Consider the following 27,786-nt stretch of genomic DNA (forward strand, 5'->3'; position numbering starts at 1 on the left):
TGCTCTATACTTGTAGAGGCTAAGATAACAACCCTGATGACTGTTTAGTGTAGTGGTTGAACTGTGTTGGGAGCAGCACACTTAAATGACGACTGTATTCCAAGGGAACATGTGTACAGTATTTCCGTTTTATTACAAAAGTGCACACAGTTAACATTTCCTGTGTCATTTCCTGGCTCTGCTTGCATTCAGCACCTGCTCCTGAGCAGCTTTCTTGGCTTTTACCATCTCGACGAGTTCCTAGGAGGAAATAAGGTTGTTGAATCAGGACTCTGTCACTTGAACACAGTACTGTACCTGAGTGATGTGGAGGCACACCTATAATTACAGTGCTCAGGAGAATAAGGCTAAGGCCATCCTAGGCTACACAATGAGATCTTGTCCCTCAGACCAATAGACAGAAGCACCATAGCTGCTGAGTTCACCAACTGCCAGGGATAAAGTTTCTAAGGTTGGTCTTATTTCTCTAACAATTTTGGCCCCCCAACTACTATGATACTAAAGTCAGCACTGTTACCACTCAATTAGTAGACAAATCAGAACGCTAACTCAATTGAAATTTCAATGACAACAGTCTATTAGTGCCCACAACCTTGTATCGTCTCATGCAGTCCTTCTTCGTCCTGCCAGGAACTGCTTCAGCTATCTTTTCCCACCTTTCAGGAGTATTGACTGGGTATGTTTTCAAAGCTTGTTCTAATAGCTTCTGCTCTTCTGTGGTCCAAGGGGTGAAATCTGTGCAGGGACCTGTTTAAGACAAAAAACTTTTAAAATTCACAGCCTGAATAGTAGAAAATGATCCTGGAGCATCTTCTCAGTGCTCCATAAAAGATGTGTAATTTGAAAAATATATATATATATAATTGTCCTTATAGGACCAGGAAGAGCTGCATCACAAATGTAAACCCTTTTTTGCTGAATAGAACCTGGAAAACATTTGAAGGATGTTTTTCACACTGGAAGGAATTGCTCATGGAAACTAAGCCAACAATCCAAGCTTTCCTGACACAAAGGCAAGCTCACGTTAGGTCAGTGCTAGGGTTCTGTGGTCTCACAAAACTGCTAACCTCTTAAATGGAACTAGTGCTCATCACCTCTAATAACCACTAATTTAGTTTTTCAGATAAACCTTTGGATTTGACTAAAGAGCTAGCAGATGTGTAGGAGGGGAAGGATGCTAGGTATTAGTACCCTTCTGCAGGGGAAAAGAGTGTCAGAAGTCAGACGGTCACTAACAGTTGACCACAGTGAAAATGCAGGAAGCACCCAAGTTCTCAATTAAGAAATGAGGACACCTGCTCCAAACACGACAGACCCAGCGTCTTGATGTGAAGCACCGTGAATGAAGTCACTTGGGTGAGTTCCGGAAGTGTTTAGAGGTCCACGCTCTTACTTCACAACATGACAGAGGTGTGAGTCATTTTCTTGGGACACAGATGGGGTGACGTGATGTTCTAAGATTCCTGTGAGAATCACTGTTCAAACTACAGTTCAAAAAGCTGTGCCAGGGCTGTGGTTTCTAAGTCAGTGACATGGTGCCTGCCCAGCCCAGGCGGTGAATGCCTGCACCTGATGGCCAGTGCTGCAAAAGACACCCCCAGTGGATGGCTTTCATCTATGATGATAAGCCAAAGAACCGTTAATCCAAGACCATTTGGGACCATATTTGGAAAGCATGCTGAGAAAAATTAGCTTAAGGATTGGTAGCTCACAAACACATTAAGTGAAACAATTTTTTACAGAGAAAATTTTCAAACATTGACAACTAAGGACAAATGATTGCCTGGCAGAGTGGTAGTGTGGTCTGGAAAGTAATAGTTCAGAGTTATCCAATTAACTAGAGCATCCAAAAGGTAATAGCTATGTAACCGTTTTAAACTTTGTATTTTGAGATACTCTAGATTTCCCAAATATGAACATTTCATAGTATTTACTTATTCCCTTTCTACACAGAGACATTCACTGTTCTGAACCACCTGAGATTGTTATAGACACACAATAACCTGTGTTCCAATAATTCAGTATGTTTTTCTTTAAAAAAGGCATTCTCACAAATTTAAATTTTCAAAAAAATTAACTATATTTATTTATTTGTGTGTTTGCACTGTGTGCCACAACATACACACAGAGGTCAGAGAACTACCTGTGGGCAGTTCTCTCCTTCCTCCATGTGGGTCCTCAGGCATGAACACAGGTTGTAGGCTTGACATCCAACTGGGCAATCTTGCTAGCCCTACCGTACATCCTTCAAAACCAGGAAATACTCTTTGATTTATACACACACACACACACACACACACACACACACACACACACACACACACACACACACACACACACACACACGTTTACTTGTTCATATGTCCCAATAATTTCCTGTAACTCGTTAACAGTATCCATTGAACAATCGGTCCTTTCTCTAATGGAACCCCTGAAGAGTTGCCATTTCCAATCGATGGGTAGTTAACCTGTTACTGCATTAGAAACATTTGTTTTATCCCTCTCAGACTGTTAAATGTCACTTTCCAGTCATTCTAGATGCAGATCCCAGGCCTTACATACTTTGGGGTGGCCTAGAATCATGATCAGCTTTCTCTACTTAGAGAAACACACTTTACCTTCAAATCGTTCTGATGGTGCTGCACTGTCAGCCTGAGGGGCCACTCCATGTTCTTTTTTAAACTTATCAAAAGCCTTTTTGTTAATGTCATCTTTTTGATGAGGGTCTAAGAAATGGAAAAACAAAACAAAAAGCTACATTAATAGATCAATCTAATCTTTGATTATTACTTTAAAAAATGTATCCAAGGTAACAAACTGATTTCTCAAAACTAACTTACCAAGTTTTTGGAGGCTTTTAGCCTTGCCAATAACATCTTTGGCAGTTCTTTTGATGCCAGAAGAAGAATGTATATTCATATAATTAGCAATAACTTCCCATCTAAAGAAACCAGTATAAAAGTTTAATAAGGAAAAACAAGAACTATTACATTTTTAGTGTAGAGGTTAGTTCTATAGTCTTAAAATCTACAGAAGGAGCTCTGAATTAGTTTAATGATGCTATCAGTTACCACTGTTTGGATTTTCTTAATAGGTTCACATCAAGCATCTGTAATTTTGTTTGTTTGTAAATAAAGCCCCGTACAAACAACACACTTGCACTGCAGGGTTAGCACACTCGTGAAAAGGAGAGCTCACGCTAGAACGAGAGACTCAATTTGCTTGTATGGAATGAGGCAGTCTGTGGCTCTAAGGCTGGAATTGAATCCCAGACTTTGAAATAAGCTCTGGTTTGAGGTAAAAAGAAAGAGTTAGACTGCCAATGGAAACTACAAGATACACACTGTAGCCCCTACTACAAGCCATGATGAAGAGGCCATGGAGCAGTTAAAGCCCAGGGAAATGGTGATGCACCATATTGTATGCATGGTGGTACAATGAGCAGCACACCTGGTTCTCACATTTGCTATGGAGACAGAACTGACTGAGAGGGCATCTTTCTACACTCCGCGCATCTCTACCCATTTCTGATGAAGCTGCTTCTTGGACTGCACTATTATCTCCAGAGCCCGAAAATTTGCACGAAGCAAGTACCTTGAGTTTGTCCCAGCAGGAAAGAGGTTGACAGCTTTAATTAATAACTGCAGATCATCTTCTGACCAGTTTTTACTGCCACTCCCACTTCCACCAGTTGACTTCTCTGCATTCTTAGATGCTTGCCGCACCCGAGCGTCAGCTTCCTCCTTCTCTTTCCTCATCTGCTCATTTACTTCTTCTATCTACGTAAATACAGGTAGGTCAGTCAGTCTTCAAGAGCATTTTGTGACCTCACCCTTTCTGATTGAGGCATTGTGGTCCTCAATGCCAATCTCATTCCACCCTACACTCCATAGGTGAAACCCCAAGGCAAGCATCAGCTTTTCACCTGGCCTTCCTCACTCCACCTTCCAAGCTGCGTAGGTCAAGGAATGAAAAGCCACCACAGCTTAAACTGCCCTTAGACTCACTGGCAAGCTGACAGGTCTGTGTTATGCACATACAAGGCCACCTCAAGTCTCTTAAGCTCATACAGGAAAGTGGTCTGTCTTACTTGGAGCTCTATCCTTTACAATGTTCTTCCTACTTTACCCCTAAATACGCACAAACAAAACCTTTATGTGACTTGAAGCTCCAGGAGGCTGCTGCCTTGGGGTCACCTGTCACTTATGCCTCCTCTTCAATCCCTCAGAACCAGTCATCAAGTCCCTATAATTCTAAATTCGAAACATTTTCCTGATTCCTGCCTTTCTTACAGAAAAATTACAGTTGCTTTTTATCTGTCTATGCATCCTGTTGACTAACACCAGATAATTAGTGCAACACTGAAACTTCTGCTAACTGAAAGATCTTACGTGAATGGAAACTGATCGTGTTAACATTTAAAATTCAGCCAGGCGGTGGTGCACACGCCTTTAATCCCAGCACTCAGGAGGCAGAGCCAGGCGAATCTCTGTGAGTTCCAGGAAAGGCGCAAAGCTACACAGAGAAACCCTGTCTCGAAAAAACAAACAAACAAAAAATTCAATTTTGCTCTGTTTTTCCTAATCAACTTTATTTTCCTGTCTTCCTTTCCATAAATTGTCTCCTACTGCTATTCATGTTCATGTCCTTTGTCAACCTTTTTCAAAGTTGGTTCAAACTTTTCACTGAGCCTTCCCTCACTATTCAGACTTAGACTTCAGCTTTTTAGCATTTATTGTGTGCGCTCCATCCTTTGTGCTACAGGCTTTTTATTTTGGCATAACTGTTCTATGACTTCCTTTGTGACGATGATAGCATTAGGTATTCCCCAAAAGCACCCAGACTGACTACTACCACCTACACAAAGTACTATATCATAGGACTATATGATTTTATATTTAGTATAGTAGGTACAATACTTGTTGAAGTGAGTTCAGTTTCTGGGCCTGCCTAATTGCTTATCTACATAAAATAAAAGGCATAGATTAGATAGAACAAAGATTTTTGTTGTTGTTGTTGTTTTGCTTATAAATGTTATCCCATGAAATAATCTGGGAATAATCAAAACAATTTTTCATCAATACTTAACAATTAATATGTGAAAGACTGCAAATTAAATACCACATGATTGAAAAAAGCGTTATCAGCCGGGTGGTGGTGGCACACACCTTTAATCTCAGCACTTGGGAGGCAGAGGCAGGTGGATCTACATGAGTTCAAGGCCAGCCTGGTCTAAAGAGTGAGTTCCAGGACAGTGAGGACTACATAGAGAAACTCTCAATACCCCACCCCCACGAAAGCATAAATGATTTATATAAATTCAATTTAAATCAGCAAGGCATTTGATATAAACAATATACACAAAATATAGTGGAAAACCCACACAAAAGAATCTGATTTCTCTTCGCCTTTTGTAAACTATGTATCAAGTCAAGAAACAGGTTGAACAATTAAATGGGAAATATGAGCAGAAGTGATATGTCCTGTACCTGTTTTTCAAGTGCAGCTTTTCCTACTTCTCTTGTAGATGATGTCAGTATTTCATTCAAGCACTGTAAGCTACAGAAAAGAGTGAGTGCTGGATGTAGCTCCATGGCATACCCTTTATCGCGCGCGTGCGTGCGCGCGCGCACGCGCGCGCACACACACACACACACAGAGAGAGAGAGAGAGAGAGAGAGAGAGAGAGAGAGAGAGAGAGAGAGAGAGAGAGAGAGAGAGCGCACGCGCGCGCTGGGGGCAAGGGGTGGATGAAATTTATCTGGAACCTACAAGAAGACTCCAGTCGCAGTTCCTCAGATATACCTTGTTAGTTCAAGCCGATCACAAAGTTTTTCCACTTCTTCCATCATTTTAACGCGGTCTGCCTCATTGTCTGAAAAGTGATTCCAGCTCTAGAAGTACAAACGCAAATGCGTCCACCTTACATCTACCAATATTAAAAACACCCAAATACATTATCAGCTCTAGCACAAAGCATACGCTCCCAAGAGGTTGGTTGTGGACTTGAATGGACACAGTCTTTGTCCGTCACCAGCTGTGTTCTCAGTTTCCCTCATCAGCTAGCAATACAAGGCACTATACCAACTGTGAGTAGGGAAGCAAGTCAGCAGAGATAGTGCAGACCACCCATGGATGCAGAGCACTTTCAGGATCAGGAGACAGACAGTCCTCCTGTGGGAGCCCACAAGAGCTTCCTAGTGAGGTCTGAGTTTGCTTTATACACCAGGGCTGCATTAGGGGATGGCTTGACCGCATGCATGGTCACCAGGTGTCTGGGATGGTCTGCACTTGCTGTGCTAGGGGGAGGTCTTTTGCCCCACCCCTTGGCATTCCTTTAGAAGCCCTTTAGTAGAGACAGAAGGGGCCAGTGAATAAGGATCCAGGCCCACCCAAGGCTCTATCCTGTGTTTCTAACTGTCTCTCTCCTCTATATTTCTATCTAAGTCTCTTATCCATCAGACCTCAAGAGTCCCTGGTGTAAATAAATGTGGGAGCTGGTCTCCCACACTCCCCGCTCCCAGCTTTCTGCTGCCTGGCTATCTAATGTGCTGAATGGGAAAATATACTGGAAAACATAAACACGAAATTTTAAAAAGGGGTTCTAATATAGTATGCTAAAAAACAGAAGCTATTAGCAAAAAAATCTGATTAACTGAAGATCACACTCATAATGGAACAGATTAATATATGTGAGTGTACAAAGAATTACCTGGAAAACCCTTCCCAGGTAAGTAAGTTGCTACCAACAGTCATGTCTTCCATTTCTCACTTCCTGCTTTTTTTAACTCATGGGCTTTGTTTCTCACTGAAGTCCCAAGGCTACTTTTACTGGGGACACACGGGCTTCCCCAAGCACCACTAACATATTTCTCTGTCAGGTCATTCCTCAGGCTTATCTTTGATCAGTCTAGCACCTTAAGTACTGCTGCTTTCTAGGGTGTTCCCCAACCCCCATATTCCATGCTTTCCTCGGCTGCTGTGGCCATCTGAATGTAATTGGCCCCCATAAGTTCATAGGGAATGGCACTATTAGGAGGTGTGGCCTTGTTGGAGGAAGTGTGTCAATGTGGGGGGAGGGGGCGGCGGCTTTGAGGTCTCCTTTGCTCAAGCCATGCTATGTCTCAGTGCACTTCCTGTTGCCTGCAGATAAAGAGGCAGGACTCTCAGCTCCATCTCTAGCACCATATCTGCCTGCATGCCATCATGTCCCACCATTATAATTGCTAAACTTATTCTGAACTGTAAGCAAGCCACCCCAAATAAATGTGTTCCTTTATAGGAATTGCCATGGTCATGGTGTCTCTTCACAGTAACAGAAACCTTAAGACAGAGTGATCTCATCTACTTGGATGGTTTCTAGTGCTATCAAGATGTTTAATGAGTCTGTAGTGATCCTGCTCTCAAAACTCTACACTTGTGCATGCCAAGCTCCAGCGCACTGTTTCAGGCACTCAATGACATACACCAGAGCCACAGCTCTTCCTCAGTCCTTTGTCTTCCACATCAGTAAGTCATTCTCCCAGCACTGTATGCAAGAAACCAAGGCAAATGTAAAGGTCGCTCTTGTGTTAGCTGCATCACACAATCTGAGCCAACAGACAGTAGCCTATTCCGCTTTAGAAATCTCTCTCCTTTCGTCTACCCTTTTCCATCCCTGTCATGTCTATACCTTAGACCAGGCAGAATACTTTCTGACCTGGGCTGTAACAGGAGTCCCAATTACTCTTCCTGCTGAGTCAGGATAAGACTTCTACCCTTTGATGAGACATCCGAAACCCCCACACATCTGGCTCCTCCTCTCTGAGCCTCCTTAGTCAGCGTTCTCTGAACAGTCTCTGTCTCTTATCTCTTGTTCCACAGGCTAAGTCCTACTAGAAAGGGGGCGCCTTCCTTCATTACTGCCTTTCTGGTATCTTCATACTTTCGCGACTCACCTGGAAGTATGAATGCCTGCTCACTTATCAGTGGACTCCTCGAGGACAAGGAATCAATTCTAACTGCCTGGTCTACAAGCAGTACTGTCTGGTCGTTTGATGAAGGAGTAAGTCAGCTCTCACTGGAAAAGCGCAATGAGACGGGTACCAAGGACCAGAAGTCCTGCTCTACGTCGCTCTCTAAGCACTGCTCACCATCTTAGTCCCTAAGTGGCCTTTCAGGGTTTTTAATCGAAGTCTCATTACGTGGTGCTGTGCACTGACTGTCGTCTTCCACACCACTTAACTGCGTCTTAGGGAGCTCAGGATTATCTCAGCTGGGCTTGCTGACTGTTTATATCTCTTCATTGAGGGGTGGGAGGGTCACAAGACTCTCACCTGAGGATCCATCCACTCCCTACCACCTGCTATATGTAATTCTTCTTTAACTGCATGTAGCCACAGGGAGGGGCTAGAGTAAATAGGTCCAGTACGATCTGTCCATCTGTGTGGCTGTGGCAAAGCCCTCACGCCTGACGGGTAACGGCTTTCCAGGGGTAGTCTATAGGAGAGGAGCACTCACACCACTAGTAACTTCCACCTGTGCTCTGTAAGGAAGCCTGATAAACTCATCCCGAGTGACCCTTGGTGAAATTGTACCTCAGTTTGTTGCTGGACCTTAGGAGATGGGGCAGATGGGTTTACATCTCCCCCCAGCACAGAATTTAAGCCAAAACTTGCTGAATGTGCCAAGTACTGCTTGTGAATTTTCTCATTAACTGTCTTAGCTCCATGATTAGGTTATTACTTCAGCCATAGGTACAGATGAGGCACATGATAACCAAGGTATAGAGGTTACCTCCTTAGGGCCCCATAGCTACACAACTCAAGGTCAGAATGGTGAAACAGCCCTCTAGTTAAAGCCCTTGCCCCAAGCCTGACAACCAAGTTCAATTCTTAGGACTAGAATGGTCCAGGAGAGAACTGACTGATCCACACACATGGACATCCCTTGTGTGTACCCCCCCACACACCCCCACACATACATACCCGTAGAAAATAAATGTAATAAAAACAAGACCCTGCCTCAAAAAAACAATAACCAAATAAAAACAGCAAAACCCCAAATCTGCATTTCAAGATAAAATGTGTCCATGTGTCTGTACGTGGTGGAAGAGGAAATATCTCACGTTTCATCAGGAGCCCAGTGCTCACGTGGGTAGCAGCCCCAGAAGCCTGGCATACCTTACATGAGTTGCGAAGTTTCTGCCTTTCCTTTTTAATGGCCTTTTTCTGGATATCCTTTTCCTTCTTTGCCAGCAGAGCTTGCTGTCTAACTTCCTCCTCTTCTTTCTCCTTAGCCAACCGAGCAGCTTCTAATTCTGCTTGTCTTTGCTTTAAAAAGGCAAATAAAATGATTTTAATAAAGAAACCAGGGCTTCTAAATGCTTTATGATCTTATTTAAAAGTTTAGTCTTTTGATGAATGAGAAATAAGATGACATCAAGTTAGTGATGAATTAAAGTTAAGCACAGCTGGCAAAACTCTACAAATTATAGAATTCAACTTATCAGAAAATATTTGACATTAAAAAAATAAACCAGGGGCTAAAGAGATGGCGCAGCAGTTAAGAGCCCACTAGAGAAGCCAAGTCTGGTCCCCAGTACCCAACTGCCTCAATTCCTTGTTCAGGGCGTTCATGCCCCTTCTCCTTCATCAGGCACCAGTACACATGTGGTGTATGCGAACACAGACACTCACACATATACAAATAAAAATAAACCCTAAGGCTGGGTGTAGTGGGGCACAACTTCAACCCCAGCACTCGGGAGGCAGAGGCAGGCAGATCTCTGAGTTCCAGGCCAGCCTGGGCTACACAGTGAGTTCCAGACCAGCCAAGGCTGCATCAAACAAAACAAAACAGTTTTAAAAAAGAAATAAAAAGAAATTTTTAAGTGACACATTTTGGTTTTTCATACAGTAAGGATATGTTATAAGAGACCTAAGCACCTCGTTAAGACTCACTCACAAGCTGGGCCTAAGTGGCTCCTGCCTGCAGAGGGAGACCTTGTCTCAAGTCTGAAAGAGGTTGGGAATGGTGGCACATAGCTTTCCCTACCTCAGAACAAATAAATAAAAACCAAACCAACCTTTAAAGTCCGTCACTCACAGCGGCACCCGATTCTGTTTCTAGATTCTTCCACCTGCAGGCAGCACACACCGCCTTACCTTTTCCTTGGCTTCCTGCTCCTTCCGCCTGGCCTCGGCCTTTGCTTTCTTTTCTGCTTCCTTCTTGGCCTTTTCTTCTTCCTTAAACTTTTTTATCCTTGGGTCACAACTGTAAGCATTATCTACCCCAAAAATAAGTTAATCTTCTCAATGTCTAACATTTAAAGAATGTCAAACAAACAGACAGACATTAAGCGAGCTCACTCACCAACTAATGCTCTGATCCTGTTCATCTCCTCCTTTTTCCTCTGTGCCCTTGCTGCTCTGTTCTGCTTCTCTATCCATCTCCTCTCATCACGACTGAAAGTCACACAACATTAGAATCAAACTATGGAAAACACAATGTTTTTAAGTTCATATGTAGATAATGTTGAAGGAGATGAAGCCAGGACACCTCATTCCTATTATTTACAGGGTGGCTGTATTTACTATTAATTTTGTTTTTCCTGATATTTATTTCAAAAGATTTTCTCAGCACATTAATTAAAGAAAAATAAATAAATAAAACTAGCTTCAGCAGCCAAGAGAAGAATTTATGGAGCTGAGCTATTTTGATATTTTTCTTGATAATTTCTTAAATGTATTCTAACCTAATACTGATTTGGCTTCCTAGCTCGTGAGAAGGGATTTTTAAAATGATGGATCAGGGCTGGAGAAGGCTCAGAGGTCAACAGCACTGGCTGCTCTTGCAGAGGACCTGGGTTTGGTGCCCAGCGCTCACACTGGGCAGTTTAAAACTGCCTGCAACTCCAGTTCCACAGGAGTGTGATGTTCTCTTCTGGCTTCTTGAGGCACCAGGCATACATGTGGTACATATATTCATACATACAGGTACTCACAAATATACATAAAATAAAAATAGGGCTGGGTGGTGGTGGTGCGCACACCTTTAATCCCAGCACTTGGGAGGCAGAGGTAGGTGGATTTCAGTGAGTTTGAGGCCAGCCTGGTCTACAAAGAGTTTCAGGACAGCCAAGACTGTTACATAGAGAAACCCTGTCTCAAAAAAATAAATAAATAAATAAGTAAAAATAAACACAAACCCAACCAATTACCAAAATGTGCTCAACTGGTGTAAAAGTGGCCATGACTCAGTTATGGGTAACCACCCACTTTATGGTTGGATTTGAGGTCTGCTCCAAAGGACAGAATTCTTGCCTGGTAATGTAAACCTGGTCAAAAGCTCATGGATGGAAAGGCCATAGTGGAGAATCTACTATTACTGCTTTGCTAACTGGAATGCCATCAGACTGCTTTCTGAATATTTTATATTTATACCCACAGATCAGTGCAACGTTCCATCTTAGTCTGAAGGTTCTTTTACAGCAAGAAGCGGACGTAGACTCCTAACTTGTCAACATGCTGAGCATCGACAGCACGACCCTCCCTCCCTGACACCCAAGGCTTGGGGACAGTCACAGAACAGGAAGAAGAGTGTGGCAGCTGCAGGATGGGGGGAGCTGTGAAATGTCTTCTGGACTTGTTGTGGCCACTGATGAACGCACAGAAACTGTGGTTCCTGCACAAGATTAAGTCTGTCAACGTTCCATTAAGGATAGAGGAGGCCATGAGGGGCCACCCCTAACTGAGGAGCTGTTGACAGTTGTTGAGGCAGGGGAGTAATTTTTCCTCAGGGGTACAGCCATTGGTAAGTTGCCCATGACCCAGGAAATAATTCCACACCCAAGCACATGCAAACAACCCTAATTAAATTCAGTGGGTTATTTTAAAAAAGGAGACAAGAAACAGGAGCACGTGTGGCCAGAAGCCTTCCCCAGAGAGGGGGTAAGAGGATGAACGATCAAGACACATTCCAGACATGGATGAAACTGTGAAGAGTAAACATTTTTTAAAAGGTTAGAGTGGCAAGATGGTGACAGTGCTTGCCTTCAAGCCTGAGAATAGGAATTAGTGTTGTAGATGCTCAACCACGTAAAGATGTGCTGCATCTGTTTGTGCTGCATCTGTCTAATGATGTAAAGATGTGCTGCATCTGTCTAATGATGTAAAGATGTGCTGCATCTGTTTCACCTTGCCTGCCTAAGGCACCTGACTGGTCTAATAAAAAGCTGAACGGCCAATAGCTAAGCAGAGAAAGGACAGGTGGGACTGCCAGGCAGAGAGACTAGGAGGAGAAATCTAGACTCGGAAAAGAAGAAAAGAAGAAAGAAGAGAAGGAGTGCCAGGCGGTGGTGGCTCATGCCTTTAATCCCAGCACTCGGGAGGCAGAGCCAGGTGGATCTCTGTGAGTTCAAGGCCAGTCTGGGCTATAGAGTGAGTTCCAGGAAAGGCGCAAAGCTACACAGAGAAACCCTGTCTAAAAAAAAAAAAAAAAGAAGAAGAGGAGAGGGACAGGCACAGGGCAAGAAGCCAGCCAGCCGCCAGCCAGCTGGACATAAATAGTGAAAGTAAGACATACAGAAGGAAAGAAAAGTAAAAGCCCTGAGGCAAAAGGTAGATAAAGAGAAACAGGTTAAAAGAGCTAGCTAGAAACAGGTCTAATCTAGGCCAAGCATTCATAACTAATAAGAAGTCTTCATGTCATGATTTGGGAGTTTGTTGGTGGCCCAAAAGAAAAGCCTGGTACAAATTTGACCCTTAGGACCAGGGTCAGAGAGAACTAAGTCCATAAAGTTGTTCTCTGATCTCCACACCTAGGCTATGACAAATTTGTGTCTCCCACAATAAATAAATAACCAAATATAAAGTGGCTGGGATGCAGCTAAGGGTAAAATACTTGCCTACCTTATACAGCGTCTTAAAACTCATCTCTAGCACATACACTTTTTTTTCCTTTGAAGAAAAGGTCGGATGTATGACCCAGCGACAGCATCTACCTAATATTCATGAGACCCTGGAGTTGATGCTCTGCACCACCGTGTGCACGTGTGTTCCTTTATTAAGAACTGACATACATACCATTCTGCTTTTTCTTTTTCTTCTTCATCTAAATAAGAAAATTCTCTCCAAGAATCAAAATTATACCTAATATAGACAAAAAAGAAATCAAGACAGAATTGGAAAAACAAATTCTTTCAAAATTACATTAGATACACATTACTTTTCAAGCTAGTGGTAAGCTGATGAGCTGTCTACACGGATCCTTCCCTCCCTTTTGCTATTAAACATGATGCTCAAGTCCTCAATGTCAACAGCTCTCTACATCTCTCTGTCTCAGAGTTCTCACTTCCCTAGAATGGTTTTTGAGATTTCTCCTGTCTTCGTGTTAACTATTGTCAAGTCTAGTTAATGGTTATTTTACTTCTAGTTTGTCATCTGAATGTAAAAGCTAACTGACAAAACTAGATCTTTTCTCTCAAGTGTCTTTATTTCTGTGTTTATTAGCCAGTTAGTGAAAAGACCTATCATGAGGCTGGAGTGATGGCTCACCCCAGTTCAATGCCTAGCACCCACCTGGTGGCTCACAACCAGTGCCCTCTTCTACCCTCCACAGGTCCCAGAGCACAGACATAAATGCCAGCAAAACACCCACACACATTCTTAAAAACACACTACAAATAAAATGCACTAAATATTATGTTTACTAATAATTAGTGAATTAGAAGTGAAAAGTACCATCTATTCCAAGAACTCAACTTTCCCCCCACTGACACAGGGTCTCATTCTGTATCCTGATTAGCCTCAAATTCATAGAGATCTGCCTGTCTGCCTCAGAAACTAAAGGCATGAATCATCAGGCCTGGTCCCCAAACTCAAATGCTTTTAAGACTGCTCAATAAGGTAGGTGTAATGATACACATCTTTACTCACAGTACCAGGGAGGCAAAGGCAGATGGACCTCTGTGAGTGTGAGGCCAGCCAAGGCTATATAGTGAGGCCCCGATTTAAACAAAAACAAAAACCACCAAAGATGGTACCATGAATATGTGTTTAATATGTGTTAATTCTCAATTTTCTTTCTTTTTTTTTTCTTTCTTTTTTTGTTTTTTTGAGACAGGGTTTCTCTGTGTAGTCCTAGCTGTCCTGGAACTTACTCTGTAGACCAGGCTGTCCTGGAACTCACTCTGTAGACCAGGCTGGCCTTGAACTTACAGATCAGCTTGTCTCTGCCTCCCAAGTGCTGAGATAGCCTTTAGGCATCTGCCACTACTGCCCGGCTCAATTTTCATTTTTATTGCAATCAAGAACTTGATATCTAGATCTCATTGATATATTAATGGAAAACAGACTAAAAGAAGTCCTAAAAGGCAACTACAGAAGACACAGAGCATTTCATTTGTTCAGTAAAGGCTCTGCTATTCAAATGTGAACCGATAGACTTAATGCACATCCTTAAAAGATGATACATCCAATAGACATGTCTTTGCTTACCAGAAAGAATAAAATGCATCTACATCTTCAAATGAGGAGTTCATGTCACCAAGTGTGGGAACATTTTTTTTATTTGACCATCTGAAATATTAAAACAAAAATTTGACTCAAATGAAAGATTTTGAACAAGAGCTCAACGTACATCTTTAAAAAACAACAGCTTTTACTAACTAATCCCTTCCAACCCTTACAACTAAAAGGTGCAACTCTCAGAAGTGGTGTGTGAAGCAATGCAGGGGAGGACAGGCTGGGAAACGGTGAGCTACAATCCAACTATCTCCAGGTTCAGTACAGTAATATACTGTACTGTATTAGTACAGTAATAATAGAACAGTAATGTGGCAGCCGCCAGGCATGCTGACTAGGAAAAAGGGCAACTGGTCTCTTCCCAAGCCCACTTACTGCTGTCCTTTAAAAAGGCAGCATAGAAGTAAACTGTAGGCCAATAGGGTCCAGCAATGCAGATGGACTTCCACCCCGTCATCCTTTACATCTGAAAAAGATCAGGAGATGAGGAGCTACACTGTTCTATCTACTAAACAACACAGAGTTGTCCACACCACCTCCAGGAGAGTGGCTGTGGTCCGACAGCACTGTCACAGACTGAGCAGTCACTGGGAGCATTAGCATGTTAGCGTAAAGCTAGTACTCCAGGAACGGGCATCTCAAGCGCTGCTCATGCTCTCTGGGTGACTCCATGTGCCAGTGGAGATGGAACCAAGAACGTAGAAACCACTAATACTGCATACTATTTTAAGACTCATGTTAATGCCATAAAGTATGTACTAATCTTAAAGATTCAATAATTTACCCTTCGTCAGAGAACCCCTATGAAAAGAAGATGCCCAATAAAAGGATCCAGGGCTGCAGATGCAGCTCAGTGTGAGCACATGCGCAGCACGTAACCATACCCAGGGTTTCACCCCCAACATCAAAAAGCAAGGATTAACAGCTTCCCTCCACTGCTAACGCTGACGCGGGTGCAGTCACTGGTAAAGGGGAAACAAAACAGAGGGGTGTGCTGTTGCCTAGACATCAGCATCACAGGCTAGCTATTAAGGCAGACAGACTGCTTGTGATTGGGGCTCAGATAGCAGAGAAGGAAGGAAGAGAGTCTGTGGATATATTTTATGACAAGCTATTACTCAAGACAGTAGAACCCTGGAGCAATACACAAGGTGAGCCATTTGAGCATCCCAAAGGGGATCGGTGCTTTAACTCACCTGGAATTCCTTTCAAACACTGGAGAAAACACTTGAAAAAAATTGTCCTTTGCTTCACTTTTAGAAGGAACCGAGTTGTCAAAAGTAGGATCTACACTGTTAAATGCCCGTCTTTTCACTGGATCAGACAACATTTCATAAGCTGAGAACAAAGTAACATGACACCAGCATGAGGCTAACAATTCTTTTCTATCAGAAAATAAATACTGGCCTAGGGATGTGGCTCTGTAGAGCAGTCTGGGTCTGACCACCAACATCACAACAAAACAAGATGGAAGAAAGAAAACAAAAATATCTTTCTGCTAAAAAGTTATTTTTATATTTTCGAATTTTGGATGGGAGAGTGCTTAATTTAGGCTTTAAGTGGTCAGACGTCATGTGACATAAAATGATGCAATTGCTCTATGTAGACAAGTGTCAAGACACTATTGTCCCCTTGAGGGCTTGGACTAAAGCTTTGCACAAGTCAGGCCATCACTGAACAGTTCAAGACAATAACCCTAAGCTGAAGAGGATGCTAGGCAGGCTGGCTCACCTAGAATCCTACCACCTAGGGGGGACCAGAAGTAGAAAGTTGCTTTGCATTTAAGGCCAGCCAGGGTGTAGTGAGTTCTACCCAAGCCCAGGCTAGAGTACGTGAGACCCTGCCTCCAAACTAACACTGCTGCAGAAGGCAGACGGACTGAGGGATGGGGGAGATAACTAGAAACACAGCCATTAGATTTCAAGGTTCTAAAAGGCTTCTAAGCACGGTGTAAGAGTGGCCAAAGAGAAGAAATCTGATGGGTGCACACATGTATCATCGTTTGTAAAGGAGCATCACATCATATGGTGGCACATTCCTACAATCCCAGCACCGAGGAGGCAGGGACAGAAAGAGCTTAAGTCTGAGGTCAGTCTGGGCTGCATAGAGACTATCTAAAAACAAAAGCACTACCCAGATATAAAATCACACATAAGGAAACATATAGTTAGAAATGGTAGTTATCTGTACTGGTTTGCACAATGGGCCATGGCTATGTAAACAGCTGTAAATAACTGTGTGACCTATTACATAAATAACATTTTTTTTTTTTTTTGCAGTATTGGGGGCTGTGCACTTACACATGCCAGGCAAACGTTCTGCTACTGAGCGTCACCTCTATCCAAATCAATTTAAAATTAGTAAAATCTCTGAGTAACAGCTTAGTCCACAACGATCTAAAATAGCAAAAGAACTTACAATGAACTATCAAACTGAACACTCACTCCAGGCCCAACAATGCAGGCCTGTAAATCCCAGCTACCAGGAAGGGAGAGGTAGGATTGGAAATTCAAGGCCTGACTGGACTATAGTGACTTCAAGGACAGCTGGGTAATTTAGTGAGACCCAGTTTTCTCAAAAAAAAAAAAAAGGGGGGGGGGGGCTAAGCTGTAGTTCAGTGGTAAGGTGGTTTGATGCCTAGTACTACACAAACATACCAATATGTTTATACATGTATAGGTATGTATGTATATAAACGTAATTATATGATCAACTACTGGATGAGCGATAAGCGTGGTTAAGAATCACCTGGGAGTTAGGTTCAGCAATGAATGCTTGCAATCACAGCAATGAGAGGCTGAGGCAGGAAAATGGAGAATTTAAGGTCAGTCTGGGCTAGGCTTAAAACAAAGCAAAGCCTGTTACCTGGGATCCTGACAGAATGAAGACTGTAACCAGGGTAGGGCATTAGGTCTTGCAATTCTAAAAGATTGCTAGGTGCTGGGGTTAAAGCCAAGGCAACCTCACTGTGCAGAAGCTCCAGGGAAACCAGCAGCAATAAAGACACAGCTGTGATGTTTTCAAATGTTACCAGGTAGTTAAATGAAATGCAGTGTGCACAGCAACTCAGTCCCTGCAAACAGGAGACAGTGCTCTAAGAAATCCTTGTGTGTGAAGGGTTGGCTTACCTTTAGTTATACAAGTAAAGTAGTCATTGTCTCCTTCCTTGATTGGTTCCCCAGCTGCTTTCCGTTTGTCTGGGTGATGTTTTAGGACCATTGCTTTATCTGCAGAATCAATCAGTTATTGATTTTAGGGGTAATTCTTTAGTAACTTGAAATTTTCCTTCTCTAATTTTAAAAGTTAATTTTAATTGACATTTTCAAATCCATTGCACGTCATAAATTCAACCAAAATAACAAACAGCCTATGACCTTTTTTGTTTGTTTTGGTTTTTTGAGACAGAGTTTCTCTGTGTATTCCTGGAACTTGCTCTGTAGCCCAGGCTGGGCTTGAACTCACAGAGAGTTCTGCCTCTGCCTCCTGAGTGCTGGAATTAAAGGTGTACACCACCACCTTCCAGCTCAGCCTCTAATTTTTTAGCCTTTACTGTTTTCCTCCTTAAATCTCATTTGGGGGCTATCATCCTGTCTTCTCCTTCTGTCCTCCACTCTACTTAGTGATACCTCTCTCAAACAAGAAAACTAAATACCTATCTTAGCCATTATTTTTTAAAACAATATATTAAGGCAATGAACTTGCTTAAGATACTGCTCTAGTTCTCAACCTTTTAAGCTTTATAGTAATGATTCTACTTTAAAAAAGGAATCTGGTCATCTTCTGGGAACCCAGAGATGGACCTGCCCAAAGAATCCATCAATCTGGCCAGTATTTAATTAAAGCTTGCTTCAAATTTGGCAAAAAAAAAAAAAAAAAAAAAAAAGGAATCTATTAACAGAGTTTTCATTTCTGTTATTTCCAATGTGACTGTTTCTTTAGGTTGTTTGAATCTTATCTATTTCATTCACCTGAGATAATTTTTTCAGCAGTAAATTCTAAGAATGCTCACATTTTGGGTGTATAGTTCAATGACTCTACAAGTGTGTATATTGCAGCCAGCCACACAACACTCAAAGAGACAGAAAGGGTACTTGGTTACACATTTCCTTCCCAGGTAACCTTTCCTAGGCAACTCCCATCCCTACTAAGCTGGGCAGTTTTCTGACTTATGTATATGTTCTGGAACCTTATATAGATCTAGGTCAGCAGGCCTCCATGCCAGGCTTCTTTCTCAATATTGTGGTTTGAAATTCATCCACATTTCAGGAGGGTGTCCTGGTGGTTTGTTCTTATTTTGTATTGCTGAGTAGTATGCAGCTATACCCAAATACACTAGTTTGTGTATTTATTTTCCTGTTAGTGAACATTTGAGTGGTCTCCCATTTGTGGACAAGTTGATAACACTATTATGAACATTTCTCTAGAAATCTTCTCATGGGCACATCCGATCTGGCTATTTCTATATATTCTGCATATATAGGGTTCAGCACTGTGAGATACATTTGTTTTCTGACGGCCAAGATTTTCTTTCAGCTTGGATATAATAGCCATTTCTCCATCTGTGCTGGCGAAGAGGCATTTCACTCTATCTAGTTCAAGTAGAAAGTACTAAAGAGAGGCTGGAGAGATGGCTCAGAGGTTAAGAGCACTAGCTGTTCTTCCACAGGTCCTGAGTTCATTTCCCAGCAACCACATGATGGCTCACAGCCATCTGTAGTGAGATCTGGTGCCCTCTTCTGGCCTGCAGGCATATATGCAAGCAGAATAGTGTATGCATAATAAATAAATAAATCTTTTTTTTTTTTAAAAAAAAGAAAGTACTAAAGATTATTAGGTTGCTCACAGAAACTCTAAAAACCTATGAACCAAGCTATCTTGGAATCCCAAGAATCAAACATTGGACAATTCAGCAGTACATGTTCCTGAGTGCTGTTTCCAATAATCACTTGGTCTCACATTGCAGAGTACCAGCTATGACCACATCATTCAGCCAGTGAAAGCTTTGGGCTTCTCTCTTCCATTCTCCTCTATCCTGGCCAGCAGGAAGATTCTGTGTAACTTATGTTGATCTCTGAAATATGTGCTTATTAGTAAATCTAAGTCACAAGATCCACTAGCCAGTCTTAAGACATAAATACTGTCAGGTGTGCATACACCTGTAATCCCAGCACTTCGCAGGCTAAGGCAGGAGGATCACCAATTTGAGGCCAGTGTGGCCTACACAGTGAAATATTGTATTAAAAAGCAAAAACAGGGTTGGAGAGATGGCTTAGCAGTTAAAAGTACAATTACTCTTGCAAAGAACTTGAATTTGATTTTTAGCACTCACAATGGATGGCTTACAACTTCCTGTAACTCCATCTCCAGGGGATCTGATAATCTCTTCTGTCCTTTGAGGATGCCTGCACTCATGTGCACATATCCACATACAGATACATCATCTAAGTTTTGAAAATTAAAATCTTTTTAAAGCAAAACTAAGACAGGCATAATTTTTTAATCAGACCTGAATATAGTGATGTATACCCATAACCCCTGAAATTCCAGCACCTGGAAGGCAGATTCAGAAGGATATAAGGTATGAGCCAGCAAGACCTTGTCCCTCTCTCACCTGAAAAAAAAAAACCTCAAAGCAAAAATGGACTACATGAAAAAAAAAAAAAGGACTAGATTGTGAAGCTCAATGGCAGAGAAATGGCCTATGACTTAGGGCCTCAGTTTTGATCCCCAGCCACAACCAAAACCCCAAACAAATCTGTCCCTGGTGGACAATTATTGTTACAGTGATTCGATCTCTTCCTTCAGGAATTCATCTCTTTGTTCTTTCTACCTGAACTGTCTGAGAACACTCAAGGTTCCCACCACCTTCCTTTTCTTTCTTTTTTTTCCCCCCCAGAGACAGGGTTTTTCTGTGTAGCTTTGGAGCCCGTCCTAGAACTTGCTCTGTAGACCAAGGTGGCCTTGAACTCACAGAGATCTGCCTGCCTCTGCCTCCCAAGCACTGGGATTAAAGGCGTGCGCCACCACCGCCCAGCTCCACCTTCCTTTTCTAAGGCAGGGTCTCATGTACTTGAGGTTGCTCCATTCCCTGAGTCTGGGATTACACTTCCTGTATTAAATATCCAACTATTTCAAAACAAGTACTTACGAGCTGCTTTGATCTGTCTCTGTGTGGCTTTGTATCTGACGTGGCCAAGTCCAAGAACTGCATAATGATCTTGATTCTGATGAACACACAAAAGGGGGTTAAAGCTGAACAGAGTACATTTAACCCTTTGTGTTCTATTACCTTAAAAACTAATTTCCAAAGTGAAATTTCTGGGCTGCAGCCACAGAGCACCAGTTTAGAATGTATAGCCTGAGCTCAATCTCTAACATCACAAACAAGTAACAAACAAACAAATGAAAGTGAAACTTTCATAGCAGAATCCAGTGAGGTTCTGTATAAAATGGGCTCTGCAGTCATGTAAGTTAAGGAGAAGCAGATGACTATACAGCCTTCCTGATGTTTTATGCACATGAGCCTAGTGAACTGAATGTTCTGAGATTAAAAAAAAAAAGTCAGGCAGTAGTGGTGAACACCTTTAATCCCAGCAGAGGCAGGTGGATCTCTGTGAGTTTGAGGCCAGCCCGGTCTACAGAGTGAGTTCCAGGAAACCCTGTCTCAAAACAACAACAACAACAAACTAAAGAAGAACAAGCAAGCAGACCTGGGATGCCTAGCATCTTCTAACATACATCTAAAGACCCCTTTCTCTATTAAAACCTTGCCTCCTTAATTCTAGTTCATAGAGAGTATTCCAGAATCCAGGTGAGAATGATACTAGGCCTGGCGGGCTGGGCCCATGGATAATGATAGCACAGAACCAGGAAATGTGAGGAAGACTGGGGGATTCCGCTTCTTTGGAGACAGTACCTGCTTTCATTTCTGCTTCAGTTAACATCCTAGTGAATTTACAAGTTGACGAAGCAGCAGTAGTAAGGTCACATAACCCAAACTGTGCAGTTTGTCTTGGAGAATGAGCCAGCTATCACAAGAGAAGGTGAGGGCATACAGCCTGGGAGAAAACAGCCAAGCAGCCCACTGGGGACGGCACTATCCGAGCCTACGGTCCTACATGGTACAAGAGAGCAGGTGAGCAAGGCACAAGCAGCCAATCAGTAAGCAGGTTTTTCCATTGCTTCAGCTCCAGTCCCTGCCTCCAGGCCTGAGCTCCTGTCCTGACCTCTTCTGTGATGGACTGTTACCTCAAGTGTAAGAAAAGCAAACCCTTTCCTCCCCATTTGCTTTTGGTCACAGTCTTTAGGAATAACAAGAGAAACCCAACTAGGACAGCGATTATCTTTTATCTTTGAAGAGTGGTCCTAAGAGCAAGTTTCCAGTCCAGAACTCTACTGCTCGTCAAGTCTCCTGAGAAACTCTCCATACCATGTTCTTACAGCACTTCAACCATTTCCCAAACTACTCCAAAATGGTTCTGTTCGGTCCATTCCCACTGCAGGTGCTATGAGTTCCTAATACTTCCTTAACTATCACCTTCCACCGGATCTGATTAGCAACCTAGCAGATTCCATCCGCAAACAGTCTCTCTCCTTCCATTCCCTCTTTCCTACAGCCACAGTCAGTCACCCTACATGCTTCCTAATGTTCTTCAAAGGTCAGTCTTGGTGTTTCTTTTTATCTCATTGTACACTTAATCTTCAGAGATCACACCCAATCAGGGGGTACAGGTGAGTCCTGTTTATGCTATCAATGTCCCAAATAACTCCAGTAAAACCTTTTCCTAAGCCTCAAAGAACCATAGCATCTGTCCAACCTCCCAGCATATTCCTTTTTGCCTCTGACATCCATTTCCAAACTTAAGCCTGGTGCTCCTGTTCACTGAAGGTACCACTCTTCACTAAAGATGCTCATGTGCTTTCTCTCTGATGGCTTTTCCCCTTCACTGGCTGCCAGTTTTTTAGCCATCAGGTCACTGTTTAAAGTTATCACCTTACTTAAAGGATTTTTCTTAATCTCAATGCACAGGCCTTACTCATCTACTCAATGAGAAGTAGCCACCTGGACATCTATCCCATCACCCTCTCCATATACTTGTCCAGCATTGCCAGCCATGCGCTCTGACTTGTTGTCACCTCTCTGGAATGTAAGCTACGGTCCAGTGACGTCCCACCCTTGGCATATAGCAAGTGCTTGATTCACACTTTGAATGATACCAACCGGGCATGTGAGTAGACCCAGTTGCTTTGCTCAGATGTCTCCTCTATTCTCTACCTAAGATTCCTCACTCTTCCTTCCTTCTCTTATAAATCTTAAGATTCAATTTAACCTTCTGTTAAGCCTGCCTTGACCTCGTTACCACTTCTCTCGTGTTTTAAAGTTTGAAACAGTATTTCACACTTAGTGTCTCTATTTCATCATCTCCTAATTACTGCACAGACCTGCAACCTTACATTTTCAACCTTTTTATTAGTGATGAGTCCACTTAAACATGCCCACCAAATCTACTCTTCATCATTTTTCAAGGTGTAGGCTGACACATCTTTGGATCAGTGATATTGGTAACTGCCTTTTCCCCTTTGAGAATTCTCACAACCTTAGTTTCTAGAAGACTGTAGTGCTTGGTATTTTGTAAACCTCTGCTGAACTAATAACTTTTTTTTCCCTTTACTTTTAAATGTAGGATCTCTTATATCCCAGAATGACCTGAAAATCCTCCTCCTCCTGGTTTGCCTCCTGAGAGCTGAGATTACAGGTATTTCAATGTGTGTGGCTTACAGAGTGCTGGGAACTGAACCACATCTCCAGCCCACCCCCTCCTTTCCTACAGCCTTCTTAGTATCCTTTACTCTCCCTACCCCTGAAAACTCCATCTCCCTTAATATTCAGGCTTCTTCTTTTGAAGAGCACGAGGACTAGAGGTTTGCCCCCCATGCTCAGCCCAGGAACCATTACTGTCCACTACTTAGTATTCACCAGGCACCAAGCAGTGACATGCTTCCTACACATCATCTCATGACTCTTCATTATAATCCTCTGAGCTGTTCACGAACACTGTACCAACAAGGGTTGGTGGCCACCAACTTTTCCAAGGGTCGGTGCACTAGCCAATTAAAGTTCCACAGTATACACATGTGATACTTGTTTGTCTATACTTATATGCACGTCTGGCTGATGATGTCATTCACTTCTCACAACCTCAACGGCTGTGCTTCAAAGTAGACCTAATCTGTTACTGAGTCACAGCCCAATGTTCAACCATCTTTAAGACAACTTTACTAAAATTTGGAAACAAAACTGCCTGCAGAGTTCCTCAGCCTTCATCCCAGCACTGGCTACTGTCTGGTGTGCTCTACCAAACTTCTCCTGCCATCAGTGTGTCCTCTTTCCTCAAAACCTGGCTCTATGTGTTTCACATCTTCACCAACAGGCCTCGCCTATGTGCGAGCCTTGTAGCAGAAAGTTACTCACTTTCCTCTAGGTCTGCCCCACACTTCAGACATTTCCCATACTGCTAACAGAATTGTTTTTCTAAACTTATATTAAGAACATGTGTTTATGTGTGTGAAGGCATGTGGAGGCCAGAGACAACCTTGGGTGTTCTTCCTCATGTACGGTCCACCTTTCTTTCCCTCCCAGACAGGCTTCTTATTAGCCTGCAGCTGACTTAATATCTAGGCTGGCTGGCCAGTAAGCACCATACACCTGTTTCTTCCACCCCAGGGCTGGGACTATATAACGCACTTTGATCAAACCCTCACAACCCCTTATTCTCTTTCCTCTTTTTTAGAGTGGGTTCTGGGGATTGAACCAAGGTAGGCTTGCAAGTACTTCACTATCTCCCCAGCCCTCGCCTGGAAACTTTTGATGACTTGTCTTGAAAATAAGATTTGAATTAATTCCGAAATGACAACTGAGTTTGAAACAGACTGGAGTTTTTTCTGGGCCTAATTTCCCACAGCCATCCCCTATGTACTCTACTTTATTCCCTCATGAAGTGGTAGGTACTCTTTATTCCTGTCTCCATTATCTCATCCTTCTATCCAGAATGCCTTTTCTCCCTTCTCTACTACATTAACTGCCACCCATCTTTTAAAGATCAGCTGGATTTTGTTGTTTCTTTTTTTTAAAGCTAGGGCCTTATATATCTCAGGCTGGCCTCTAAATTCTATGCAGTCACAGATGACCCTGAACTTCTAACCTTCTGTCTCTATTTCTCAAGTACTAGGATTACGGGTGAATGGTACCACTTCCACAGAAACATTACTTTTGCTCTGAAACATTCCTGGATGCCTATGGCTGAGACAGTATACTATGGTCAGTGCTATTCCAACTCTGGGCTCAGCAATAACAGTGCTTACTTACGCCTATCATTTGAACTGCCTTAAAATACAGTCTAGTAATGGGAACACTGGAAATGTGACCGATGTCTAGATGCTCTGAACTATCGAAGGCTCTGCATAGTAAATACCTTCCAATCTTTGGGGTCAAGTGTTTTCAGCATGGGGAACTCTTCTAACTGTAACTCTTCATCTTCTGATTCCTCTGACAACTCTTTCTTATCCTCCAGTTCCTGAAAGGAGGTAGAAGCATTTCTGTTTCTCCTCTTGACAAAAGCTTCAAACCATCTTCCCACAGGTTCAACTTGACAGAGTGCAGAGGCTGTGAGGGGGAAAAGTAAGACTTCAATCTATTGCAAGGAACACATCTATTTCAAGGCAACATGATTTCTTAGGAAGAGCAAAAAATGACATCAGAATATAATTTTCAAACCATCAACTATAAAAATAATTGCAGAATCCAACTGCATCATGGGTAGCAAATTATCCTTGGTAACATTTATTAATTATTCCAGAAACCTCTTCCAGTTAACATTCCATTAAGGGTGATGACCTGGGTTCAATGCCAAGAACCCACATAAAGGTAGGTGAGAACTGACTCCATAAGTTTTTCTTTGACCTCTGCATGCATGCTGTGGCATTCAAAAACACCCCATAACTTTTGTTAAAGCAAAAGAAAAGAAACTCAGCAGCTAATTAATATTTCCCTAAGAGTATGAGAAAGGAAGGTGAGGATCCAGTAACAATAATAAAACTAAATGATAAAATGCCACCAAGAACTAGCTTCAAAACACAAACAAAAACTGTATACTCAAGTGATCTTAATTATTAATGGTTTAATTACTAAAATGGTTAATAATTCTAAGGAGTCCCTAGCAATAATCTGTTCAAATAGATAGTTTTCCAAGCCAACTCTGGGGACTTACTACTGCATCTCTGTCCTAGTGATGCAGGCTGGACTTGAATCCAGAATCCCTGGGTTTCAGTTTAGGGCCACAAGTTTCTTGAAATGTGAATCATTTCTGGATAGAAATAATACTTATCTCATTAAGTTCCTAGACTATTCGAATGAAGTTTAAAAACTACAAACTGTTGTGGAGAAGGCATTACAGAATAAATCACTGTACATATGTACAACAGAAATTAAAAAATGGTAATCTGGGTCAGGAAAAAAGTGAGATCATAGTTTTAATTTCATAAAAAAATCAAAGTGCATTTTTTGTGCACGGTTTTAGGGCAACATTTTCTAAAAACGTTTCCCACGTTTGAATTGGCTTCTGATATTAAGATTTCCTCCACCTAATACAGGAGAGGATTCAAACGCTAAAATAAACCAGCAGTGTAATGGGGGCGTGGCTTTCCAAACAGCCTTTGGAGCTGTTCTCGGTAGTATAGGATTACACCGAAACACACAAACGCAACACGTGCCGTGGGAAATATTTAAAAATCACATTCAACAAGTGCCCACGGTAAGTGGCTAGGGGAATGAATGCAGAGCACTAAAATCGGAGACCTGACGCTTGCAATACCTTCCTGCGTGCTGGGCTATAAACCAAAATACCTACAGCTGGAGACTAAGTTGCTCTTTTAACCTTTTCTCAGAGTACTCCAAGCTTCTAGGAGCGCCCGAAAGGGCTTCCAAAGGTATGAGGAAGTTATCTGAGCTCCAACACTTAAAACCCAGAGCCGGGAGCAAAGGTAGCGGGGAAGTGCTTAACAGCGTTCACAGGGCTTTGTACAAATCCCGGCACGTGGGTGCGTGCAGCGGGCTCTTCCCGCCGTGGGCAACAGGGTGCTTTGGAGGATCTTTCAGGGTGCCGGGGGGCTCGGTCCTCAACTGCTCAGCCCGCTCCATGAGTCAGCAGTCCCAAGAGAAAGGAGGACCCACAGGTGCAGAAGGAAGACGCCCCCACCCTCCTATCCAATAAACCAGGGACTCTTCCAATTACAGCGCGGAGCAACAGGGGCTCGTCACGGCCCTGCACGGCCCGGAGCAGGTCGCGGGGCTCAAGGGGACCGACACTGGGGTTGCCAGGGAGAGGGCTGAGGCAGGGGCGCCCGAGGCAGGACGGAAACCGGGCTGGTGGGCACGTACCGGAGGTCAGAGCGCGGGTGATGGCGGTGCCCTGGCCCTCCGCGGCGCTCGGCAGGAGCAGCATGGTGGCTGGGGCTAGTCCCGCGGGCGCCGCGGCTCGCGTCCAGCAGGGAAGGCCCTCTCGGTCCGCTCTACCTCCAAGTCTGAGCCGCGCGCCTAGGCTGGACGCCCAGGAACCGGCGCGTGGAGACGGCCGGTAAGCACTTCCGGGATAGGCTTGCGCGGTGCGCACGCCAAGCCCACCCCCACCTACTCGCGCCAATGTGCGGGGCCGCCTACTTCCTCTACTGACTGCAAGCCGGCTGGAACCAGGGAGCCCGAAGGAACAGTTCCTAAACTTTCAGTTCCTGCCTGGAGAAAGAGTTTTTTACTTGCGCGAGCGCGAGCGAGACGTGGAAAATAATTTTGAAAAAGAACTTTACGCACTATGTCACCCAGGCCGCCTCTAACTCTTGTGACAATCTTGTCTCAATCTCCAGAGTGCTAAGGCTTCAGTCAGAAATCGCTGCTCCCTAGGCACCTCATACAACTGGAATTACATAACTTTTGTATTATGTTATTAAACATTGTCTCTATGTGAGTATAATGGCCCACAGATTTTTTTAAAGGCTGAATAATACTGTATTAATATGCCACATTTTTGTTTATCCATTTGTCTGCAGATGGATGCTTGGGCTGTTCTTCATTTGGCCTATTGCTTAATGCAGCTATGAACATGGCTGTACAAGTATCTCTTTGATATTTCACTTTCAACTATTTGTCATTATATATCCAGAAATGGGATTACTAGCTTATACAGGTTATATTTTAGTTATTTTCAATTTTCAGCAACCATTGCACCATTTT

At 42.9% G+C, this 27,786-nt stretch overlaps 1 protein-coding gene across 3 annotated transcripts; it reads right to left on the reverse strand.

Moving 5' to 3' along the window:
• Positions 1–114: 114 nt before the first annotated feature.
• Positions 115–27,229, reverse strand: Dnajc2 (DnaJ heat shock protein family (Hsp40) member C2). 3 transcript variants are annotated; one of them, XM_042272885.2, is made up of 17 exons: positions 26,941–27,229; positions 24,977–25,167; positions 20,653–20,728; positions 17,633–17,731; positions 15,701–15,842; positions 14,478–14,558; positions 13,065–13,130; positions 10,354–10,445; positions 10,146–10,267; positions 9,162–9,311; positions 5,806–5,894; positions 5,490–5,559; positions 3,595–3,779; positions 2,841–2,941; positions 2,619–2,726; positions 593–747; positions 115–240 (listed from the first exon to the last, which is right to left on the reverse strand). In XM_042272885.2, exons 1-17 carry the CDS (start codon positions 27,002–27,004, stop codon positions 166–168), a joined length of 1,866 nt encoding a protein of 621 aa, XP_042128819.1. In that variant the 5' UTR covers positions 27,005–27,229; the 3' UTR covers positions 115–165. The 3 variants fall into 3 exon arrangements, with proteins under 3 accessions (XP_042128819.1, XP_076422083.1, XP_076422084.1); XM_076565968.1 differs by lacking the exon at positions 20,653–20,728 and having other exon boundaries at positions 26,941–27,089; XM_076565969.1 differs by lacking the exons at positions 20,653–20,728; positions 24,977–25,167; positions 26,941–27,229 and adding an exon at positions 19,834–19,945.
• Positions 27,230–27,786: the final 557 nt, after the last annotated feature.

Source organism: Peromyscus maniculatus, chromosome 3 (assembly GCF_049852395.1).
Source record: "Peromyscus maniculatus bairdii isolate BWxNUB_F1_BW_parent chromosome 3, HU_Pman_BW_mat_3.1, whole genome shotgun sequence".
NCBI lineage: Eukaryota > Metazoa > Chordata > Mammalia > Rodentia > Cricetidae > Peromyscus > Peromyscus maniculatus.